The following is a 10,655-nucleotide window of genomic DNA, read 5'->3' as shown; positions in this document are numbered from 1 at the left end:
TATCACACAAGGTTCACACAAACGATCTAAACTACGATTACAAACTCGATCGATGCTAACTACTTGGAAGAATACTACTAGTAACATGGTGGTCGTCTAGAAATTTTGATCAGAGGAAGACTCCATGATATCTGCTCCAGCTTCGTCAACGTAGTCGTCATCACCGTCATCATTTGCATTACTATCCGTGTCGGTGTCGTCCAAGATGATGTAGTCCTCCGAACGAATCTCCTTTGCAGGTTCCCGCTTATGGTTCTCCATGGGTAGTCCTAGCTTCCTCTTCAAATCTTCATGCTTCTCCAGTAGTACGACAATCTCTTCCTCATATCCATCGCGTGTAAACTTGAGTTCCTCTTCTAGCTCGATATTCTTCTTCATCAGCTTCTTGATCTTCTTCATGTTGAAGCATAGTTGATTCCCTTGTCGGCGAATATGATCACCCATCTCCTGAATGTAAGCTGCAATTGATCCATCCTTCCTGGTTCGAATCATCTCCCATTCTTCGTCTCGGCGTCCGCATATTTGATAGATAGTGTTTTCCAGCTCCTTGTGATACACTTCACATATGCGTCCAAAAGTGATGTGGGCTACCATGCTCTTTCCCAAACTCTAGCTTGGTGCATCCAGGTAGAAATCAACAGGCTCAATTGTTGGCGCAAACGTCCTCCCAGGTACCCAGACTTTGATCTTCCAGCGCTCCTCTTCCGGTAAAGTTGCAGAGAAAGTCCCAGTGAAGCTTGGTAGTCCGATGTTCAAGTACTTAGTGACTTCCTTCAAGTGTCGTCCGAAAGGGGTGTCGTCATCCGGCTGAGTGAACTTGTTCCTGGGGTCCGCCATCTATAGAGTAGAAATAGAGGAGAATTAGAAATGAGCAAAGTAGAGAAATCATGTGGCTTGTTCTAGTGGTCGCGTCCTACAGTCAGCGTGTGCTTTGATACCATCTTGTAGCGACCATGATCCTAATGGACCGGAGTCTCTGTGTTTAAGTGTCATCCCTGGATCGGTAATGCTGACACACAGTACTCGAGGAATTACAAAAAAGTTCAATCACACACTTATTACATCAAGTCCTCATAAAGAGTATGATTACACAAATATAATATGGCTGAAGGCCATCTAAACTAAATAAATGCAGAATCTTCGAAGGTAAATGAGTCCATCAACTCCAACAACATAGCTGAGTGTACAACAACGACCTATCGCACCTTATTCGTCGTCTGTGTAGTCTGCAACATGAGACGTTGCAGCCATGTAGGTCAGCACATTGAATATGCTGGCAGAGTTACACTGTAAAGCAATGAATGCAAGAACTCTATCTACATGCAATATTTGGCTGGTGGAGGCTCTAAGTTTATGATTTTGCATAAAGCTAGTTTTTCCCTACAACAAAGGAATAAATTTTATTTACTACTCCCAAGTTGTACCAATATTTGAGAAGGTTCCTCCAACTCAAATCCCAATTAAACAAGTATCATCATTAAACCCAATTCAATTAATTTAAAAGTGATGAGATCAAAAATAATATCCAATTTCAGATACTCAAGCTGTCCATAACCGGGGACACGCCTAACCATGATTAGTTTATACACTCTGCAGAGGTTGCGCACTTTTCCCCACAAGACTCGACCGCATCCATGATCGGAAGATTGAGACATAGTCTTTCTGAAGCATTAACTCTCTACTCTGGGTAGACCGGTACACCTACTTTCCCCTACATCTGCTAGTCCACCTCTTCGAGATCTCATACAACTTACTCAACTATGTCAGAGCCCATAATGGCTTGTGGCCGCACACGGAAGTTTCTAGGCATGAAATATCATATGATCCCTTTGAGCCTGGGTGGCGAACCGAGGAAAAATCACACGGGTACTCCGGGATTTCCCAAATGGACAAACACTGGATTCTCCAGGTGCCCCAACCACTCCACCCAGATGTGTATTAAAGTTGCCACCTTAATGTTATCCCTGATTAACAACTCTCATAACTTCCATGTGAATCATGATCCAATCCCATCTACGAGCATGGCTAAGCAATAATGGAGCATAATGTATATTCCCGGGGTGATCAAAAGGTATTAGGTTCCTACCTCAAATACTACAACCAAACCACATGTTCCCAATCCTACTCATGCAAATATTTGAGGGGCAAAACTAATGCATAGTAAAACTGGGTATAGAAAAGTATGACCAAAGTGTAACTTGCCTTGCCGATGATCTGAAAACTCTAGAGATTCGTAGTAACAAGGTTCACACTCTGGGAAATCTAGCGTAGACAAACAGTAGCATACATAAGCAATCACTCAAACGAAACAGAGAGAAACCGAGAAAAGATCCAAATCAAACTCAAAACAAGCAAACATCTAAACTAAACAGAAAACAAAACTTAACAACATTATTTTCATGTGAATTATATCTTAATAGTAGGTACATGTGATTAGCTACGATTTGCAAAAGAAACAACTCAAATGGAAATACGAAACTCAAGATACAAACGAAACAAGATCGTTTACTAATCTGAACTAAACTCAAATTTTAAATTGTCAAAATCATGTTCTAGTTGGTTAACTAGAAAGAAGAGATCGTTTACGAAGATTTAGGCATTGGTTTCATCTAATTTGAATAAGCGAGCAAAAAGTTACGCTAGTTTTAAGATGAGGGGCTAAATCGCGATAAAACTTATTCGCGGATAGGTCGCTGGCCGAAAATAAAACTAAAAAGAAAAAAAGATATATCGGACGAACGTCCGCTAACAGAACTAAACGAACGAAAACTTTCACTAATAGATCTAAACGAACGAACGTTCGTTAATCAAACTGACCTAATAAAATAAACCAATTTAACATAATAAACCGAATAAACCGAAAAAACGGACGGTTTTTATACCGGTCAACGGCGGCAAGGTCAACCGTGGGGCGGCGGGATCCGGCGGTGGCGTAGGGCGAGGCTGCGGCGTCGGTGTCGGCAGGGGGCTCATGGCGGCAGCGCGAGGCGACAGCGGCAGGACACGGCTGCGGCTCCTAGGCGGCGGCGACGGTTCGGGTCGGGCGCGGGCGACGGAGCTGTGGCGGCGCGGGCGGCGGTGGTCGGTGGTGCGGGCGATGAGGGGGAGGCGGGCGGCGGTGGTGGCCTTATAAAGGGGCCCCGGGGTCGTGGCTTGGGCAGGGGGCGACCGGGGAGGGGGGGGTCCGACCCGGACTCCTCCTCGCCGGCGTCCGGCGTCCGTACGGGCGGCAGAGGCGGTGGCGCGTGAGTTAGGCCGGCTGGCCTTCGGCCCAGTTCGGTCCGAAACTTTTTTTAAATAATTTCGCCGCGGAGAAAAATCCTAATAAAATATTAAAAAAATCTAAAAATTTCAAAAACAATTTTCACCGTCAAAACCTAATATTTAGGACAATATGAACATTTTTCTGGACTAAAATGCAATTTTCAAAAATGTATGTTTTTCTTTAATTCAAATAAAATAGCAAATAAAATACAAATAAAATAATAATTTGATTTTAAAACTTCTTCTCCAATATTTCTCTTTTGTTGAAGAAGTCATTTTATCTTCTCTCATTTATTTTTGTTGTTGGAAATAATTGGAGAGAAAATACTAAAATCAAATTGATCCCCTTTTCAAATTTGAACTAAATTCAAATATGAAAATTTTGTGAAACCTCCAACTCTCTCCTTGGTCCTTGAGTTGCTTAAGATTTCTAGGATCACAACCAAAATACAAATAAAATATGATATGCATATGATGATCTATGTATAACATCCAAATTGAAAATTGGGATGTTACAGTCGACTTGGCCCTACTTGCTTCCTCTACTCAGCTCTTATTCTCTTGGTCTCTTCTTGCTGTTTCTTCCTTGCTTCTTGATATTCTTTTCTCTTCAGTGCTGCCATAGTTCTCTTTGCTTCTTGATCTTCTTTTCTCTTTAGTGCTGCCTCTGCTTTCGCTGCCATTGCTTCAAGGGCTCTGGCCTCCTTCTCTTCTTGCAATGCAACTTTTCTTGCTGCAGCAGCTTCCAGCCTTGCTGCGGATTCCACAACTTTCTTCTCTTGTGCTGCTCTTCTTCTTCTTTCTGACTTCTCTGTTTTCCTCCTTGCAATTTCTTGCCTTTTTGCTTCTGCCTCCTCTGTTTTCTTCTCTGCCATCTTATTCATGGCCTCAAGTGCTGCATCTCTCCTGGCTGCCATATGTCTTTCTTTCTCTCTTTTCATCTTCAACAACTTCATGGTCTGGTTGCCTTCATTTGTAGCTGTTGTTGTCTGTGCTGAAGTGTGAGAACTTGCTGCCAATGAGATGAATGGTGAATCTGGCAAAATGCTTTCAGTATCTTCTCTAGGAACATGTCTGGATTGTTGCATCCTATGAAGCATTGTAAATCCAAAGTCCTGCACTTTTACAAAACAATCATCACATGCTAGCATCAGTACAACAAAAAAGGAATGGGCCTGAAAAATACAACTAAAAAAGGAAGGGACAAAAGTGGAGAATTTGCCTGAAAAACAACTAGCGTATCTGCTCCATCATCTTGTGTGACAATGAACTCCTCATGTGTATCTTGGCCATCAACATGGACCTCCTCATGTGTAACTTGGCCATCAACATGGACCTCCTCCTGTGTAACTTGACCATCATCTTGTGTGACATGAACCTCCTCTTGTGTACCCTGGCCATCATCTTGTTGTTGCAGAACAAGTTCATCAACTGACACATCATCAGGAATGGCCCTTGGACCCCTTCTTGTTGTTCTCTGTGCTAGATTTGGCAAAATGCTAGCCTTTCTTTGATTACATCCTTTGATGTTGTGGCCTGATTCATGGCAGTATGAACATGTTATTGTGATTCCATGTCTGCTCATCACCTTGGTTACATCTTTCTTTTCAATCTCATAAGGCTGCTTTCTCCTACTCTTGTTTGAAGGCCTCCCTACTTTTTTTCATAGACAGGTGGCTTGATTTCACAACCATTCGTCTTCTGCCACTCACTCCTATCTCTGCAAGGCTTGATAATGGGTTTGTATGCTAGCTTGAATGCTTCTATACTATAACATGAGTGCACCAAACTCTCAGGATCAATCCTCTCATGCCTGCAGCATGCAATTGCATGGTGACATGGAACTCCACTAAGATCCCACCTTCTGCATGTACAACTTTCTTCCTTCATGTGAACAATGTATGTCATGTTCCTGTTGTCAACCTGAAAGATGCCATCACCAGCCGCTGAAAGCATGCATGTAGCTGACAGCTCTATATTCTTCTCAATTCTTTTCCCAATTTTTGGGCATATTGAGCCAGGCCAGGTCTCTGCCTCCTTTGTTTTGTTGTAGAATCTGACCATGAGCTGTGTTTTGTCTTGTCAATCATTGATCTGAGATGCATCTCCCTAGCCTCAAGAATATATTTGTTGAAAACCTCACAATTGTTGTTCAGAAGGATATCACACTTGACAAATTCTCTTTGGAAGCCCCTAACCCAAGTGTTGGGTGGTAGCTGCTCAAGCCATTTGTATGCTTCTAGGCTGATGGCCTTCATTTCCTCCATGCTTTCAGCCCGCAGTTCTGGTGTTGTGCTCCTTGCACACTTCCACAACTAGTTCTTAAGAACATCTCCTTTGTGTGTTTGCTGAAAATTCTGCCATATATGCCTAACACAGTATCTGTGCTCCGCATCAGGAAAGTGCCACCTCACTCCCTTGATCATCCCCTTTTGCTTGTCTGACATTATAGTCCATGGCTCTGTGTTTAGAATTCCCAAGTCACTCTTCAGATTTGACAGAAACCATTTCCATGTGTCAGTGTTCTCTACCTCAACAACTGCAAAAGCTAGAGGGTAAATGCAGTCATTAGGATCCATGCCAACAGCACACAGCATAACACCTCCATACTTTGTCTTCAGGTGGCATCCATCCAAACAAATGACAGGCCTACAGGCTTGCATGAAAACCCTTTTGCAGGCATCCAGAGAGAAATAACAACTTCCAAATATGCCATCACTGACACCCACATAGAAAGAACTGCCAGGGTTTGATCTTCTGAATTCTTGTGCATAATCCCACATGCTGTTGTACTGCTCCAACTCATCTCCTTCAATGACTTTCTTCACTAGCCTCTTAGCCCTTCTGAGCTTGCTCCTTGTTGCTGTCATGTTCCAATCTTTCTAAACCACCCTTGCAAAAATTTCCATATTCATGTTTTCATCTGCTCTGAAAGAATCAACATATTTTCCATCCATAAAAGGAGCAGTGAATGACTTAACACACCATTTCTTTATGCATTATGCTTTGGATTGTATTCTTTGATCATGAAGCAGTTGATTCTCCCATCAAATGATGCAGACAAGGTCCAAGGGCACCCATCTTCACAAATGGCATTGAGTCTTTTCCTATCATTTCTAGGGCATTTAATGTCAACTCTCTCCTGACAGCTGTACTCTTTGATAGCTTTCCTCAGGAACTCAATAGATCCAAAGGTCTGGCCAACTCGAAACTATGGTTTAGTCAGGTCTTCCTCTCTAAAACTTTTGAAATTCAGCTTCACCTTATCTTCATCAGAAGAAGGCACACACATATCCACATCTTCAGTAGGATCATGTAACGCCCCGAATCCGATGCGCCAGGTGTCCTCCAGTTATTCGCCGTTGTTGCCATGTCATTTGCTTGCGTGTTGCACTTTGCCATGTCATCATGTGCATTTCATCTGCATGTTTTTCAAAACTTGCATCCGTTCGGGTTCTGCCGGTTCTCTCCGTTGTCCGTTCTGAACACAGACACACTCGCACGCGCCCGTCGCCCCTCTCAGATCTTGTTTCGTGAGCGAGAGAAAACATTCTCAGAATGGTCTGAGATTTGCCGAGTGGCCTTGGTATATCATCGGTAGTCCGCCTGTCAAATTTCGTTCCATTTGGAGATCGTTTGATGCCCCAATGGTTAACCGAGCTAATCGAAACCCCTCTCTCTTTGCAGCCCAGCCCCTCTTCACACAGCCCACCTAGCCCATCTAACTCCCCTCCATGCTCCCCGCCGTTCGATCACGATCGTGTGGGCGAAAATCGCACCCCATTTGGACTCCCCTAGCTCCCTCTACCTATAAAACACAACCCCTCCCCCGAAATTTCGATCAAATCCTACCCTAACCCTAGCTCCACCTCCCTCCGCGCCGCCGGACATGTCCGCCGCCGTCCGGACGCGTCCAGCCGCCGTCCCCGCCCAATCCCCTCTCGCCACGTGGCAGCGCCGGCGCCCCAGCCGCCGCGCCTCACCCGCGGCCCGCCGCGGCCCGCGCTCGGCCCTCCCCGGCCCGGTACGCCGCCGCCGCCGCCCCGCGAGCGCCCGAGCCCGCGCCCGCCGGGTCCCCCCGGCCTGCCCGCTTGCCGGCCTCCCGCGCCGCCGCTCGCCGGCGTTCCCCGCCGGAGCAGCCCGCCGCCGCTCCGCCTCGCCCGCGCTGCCCCGCAGGCGCCCGCGCGCCCCGAGCGCCCGAGCCGCCGCCTCCTCGCCGGGCTGCGCCGTCCTTGCCTTCCAGCGCCGCCCTTCACCGCCCGCCGCCTCCATGGCCGGCGCCACCATGAAGCTCGCCGGAGCCACGCCGTAGCCGTCGTCCCCGCGCCGTCTCCTCCTCGCCGGCGCCCGATCTGGCCACTCCGGCCCCAGATCCGGCCGAATCCGCCGCCGTCGTCCCCGTCTGGCCTCCTCCGACTTCCCCGGCCATCTCCTCGCCCTCGCCGCCGTATCGGTTCGCGCGTCGAATCCCTAGATCCGGATCTGAGAGGGTAATATTTTGCTAAGTCCCGAAATTTTTGCATTATGTTGCCTTGTTCATCATGCCATAACGTCTTGTGTGCTACTCCGTTTTGTGCGTGTAATATATCAAAATGCTCATTGTGAGATGATCTTCATTTCATTTCATTGTTCCATGCTTGTTTGAGTTCATCTTGATGCCCTAATCATCATTGCAAGAGTGCTATATGATGTTAACTGCTGTCTGTTAACAGAACTTGCTGTTTTGTCTTTTTCATTGCATTTTGTGTGTGCATCCTTTGAGCATGATGTCTACATATTTTAGGAGCATATTCATGCTATCTTTTCAGTGGTACAATCCATGTATTTTTGTGTGCCTTGTGGTGAGTGCATGAAGTAGGGTACTTGTTGTTACTGTTTTGCTAGGCTGAAACTGCTATATCAGGTTGCTATGTTTGATTGATGCTACCATCCATTATATGCATAATATGGAGATGTTCACTAAGGATGTTTTGTTATACATGTTATGATCTATCCATCCATGCCCTTATTTGCATTTATAGCCTGCTGTAGCTTGTTGTAATCTTGCTCTAAAGTTGATAAATAATGTCGCTGTCAGCCTGTTTACATTAAGTTCAATTTTGCCATGAGCTTTGCTAGTGATCCATGCACCCTATGAACTTGATCTTGCCATGTGTAGCTTCATCATTATGTCATCTTACGGTTGGTTGATTTCACATGCCATGAAATGCTCTGTGGAGAGTGATACAAGCTCACCAACATGCCTACTTATCGTTGTTCCAGCCAAGTCTGAATCTGTCATATCATTTGCCATGTTTGCATGGATGATACCATCTTTTCTGTTGATCTTTGGAATAAGTTCATTCAGAGAGTGTTGTTCTGTAACATGATGTTTGAGAGCTCTAAACATTGCAACCTGATGTTATTTCTGTCATGCTCAGTGATTTCTGCCAAGTCTGTGAAACTGTTATTATTTGCAATCTTTCCATGTCCTTTTGAGCATGTTCTATTGATTTCTGGAGATAGCTCAGTGTTCATGTTTTGTCATGCTTTACCTGTACTTCATGTCCATGCCTTTGGTTTTCCTGTTGAGGTGCTGTAGCATATTGTTTTGATGCTTGCTAGATGCCTAGTTGCTGTTTTGGACAGCTTGTCCTTTAAACTTGGTTCATGTGTATGTGTTGAACCGTTGCTCTGTTTGGAGTGTGCTCTATATGAAACTTGCTTAGATTTGCATGTAGTTTCATCTTGTCATGTTGAATACTTGTTTTGAGAGTGTTTGCTTGATTTTTGAATGCATTTTTGCATCAATGTCATGTTTAACTTGTTTTGCTCATATCTTCTAGGCCGTAGCTCCGAACTAAATGAACTTTATATGTAACTTGACTAGAATTTCGTGTAGATCATCTTGGTGCATTTTAACTTGCTGTTTAACAACTTGAACATAAGGTTTATTCAGATCTGGACCAATTTTGAAATTTTCATGTGAGGACTTACCGGATTAGCTATATGTTGTTTCCGGCCTCATTTAAACTTGTTTTGATGTGTTGTTCTTGTATGCATCATCTCTTTCCATGAGTAGCATCATATAGCATTTTTCATGCATCATATTTGGTTGAGCATCATGCCATGTCTATGTGTTGTGTGTTTACCTTGTTGTTTGCTTCTTTCCGGTTGTGCTCCTTCTCGTTAGTTCCTGTTTCGTTGCGATCGTGAGGATTCGTTCGTCTATGCTTGGTTCATCTTCGTGGCTTCATCTTCTTCATGCTTCTTCCTAGCGGGATTTCAGGCAAGATGACCGTTACTCTGGATCTCACTACTATAATTGCTATGCTAGTTGCTTTGTTCTATCGCTATGCTTCGCTACCTATCACTTGCTCTTCAAGCCTCCCAAATTGCCATGTCAGCCTCTAACCTTTTCATCCTTCCTAGCAAACCATTGCTTGGCTATGTTACCGCTTTTGCTCAGCCCCTCTTATAGCGTTGTTAGTTGCAGGTGAAGTTGAAGATTGCTCCATGATGGACATGATTATGTTGGGATATCACAATATCTCTTATTTAATTAAAGCACCTATATACTTGGTAAAGGGTGGAAGGCTCGGCCTTATGCCTGGTGTTTTGTTCCACTCTTGCCACCCTAGTTTCCGTCATACTGGTGTTATGTTCCTTGATTTTGCGTTCCTTACGCGGTTGGGTGATTTATGGGACCCCCTTGACAGCTCGCTTTGAATAAAACTCCTCCAGCAAGGCCCAACCTTGGTTTTACCATTTGCCTACCTAAGCCTTTTTCCCTTGGGTTTCCGGAGCCCGAGGGTCATCTTTATTTAACCCCCCCGGGCCAGTGCTCCTTCGAGTGTTGGTCCGAACCGAGCAGCCTGCGGGGCCACCTCGGGGAAACTTGAGGGCTGGTTTTACTCGTAGCTTGTCTCATCCGTTGTGCCCTGAGAACGAGATATGTGCAGCTCCTATCGGGATTTGTCGGCACATCGGGCGGCTTTGCTGGTCTTGTTTTACCATTGTCGAAATGTCTTGTAACCGGGATTCCGAGACTGATCGGGTTTTCCTGGGAGAAGGAATATCCTTCGTTGACCGTGAGAGCTTGTGATGGGCTAAGTTGGGACACCCCTGCAGGGTATAAACTTTCGAGAGCCGTGCCCGCGGTTATGTGGTAGATGGGAATTTGTTAATGTCCGGTTGTAGAGAACTTGACACTTGACTTAATTAAAATGCATCAACCGTGTGTGTAGCCGTGATGGTCTCTTTTCGGCGGAGTCCGGGAAGTGAACACGGTTTTGGGTTATGTTTGACGTAAGTAGGAGTTCAGGATCACTTCTTGATCATTGCTAGCTTCACGACCATTCCGTTTGTTTCTCTTCTCGCTCTTATTTGCGTATGTTAGCCACCATATCATG

At 45.1% G+C, this 10,655-nt stretch overlaps 1 protein-coding gene across 1 annotated transcript; it reads right to left on the bottom strand.

Annotated features, from left to right (window-relative positions):
* Positions 1–5,579: 5,579 nt before the first annotated feature.
* LOC141028054 (uncharacterized) lies at positions 5,580–6,134 on the bottom strand. The gene has a single exon (XM_073505891.1). It carries the CDS (start codon positions 6,132–6,134, stop codon positions 5,580–5,582), a length of 555 nt encoding a protein of 184 aa, XP_073361992.1.
* Between the last annotated feature and the right edge of the window lie 4,521 nt (positions 6,135–10,655).

Source organism: Aegilops tauschii, chromosome 1, assembly GCF_002575655.3.
Source record: "Aegilops tauschii subsp. strangulata cultivar AL8/78 chromosome 1, Aet v6.0, whole genome shotgun sequence".
NCBI classification, from domain to species: Eukaryota; Viridiplantae; Streptophyta; class Magnoliopsida; order Poales; family Poaceae; genus Aegilops; species Aegilops tauschii.
Note: the sequence above shows the minus strand (reverse complement) of the source record. Positions and strands in the feature narration are given on the sequence as shown.

Coding starts and splice junctions, on each gene's coding strand:
- LOC141028054 (XM_073505891.1), bottom strand. CDS start 6,134: ATGACAGCAACAAGGAGCAAGCTCAGAAGGGCTAAGAGGCTAGTGAAG.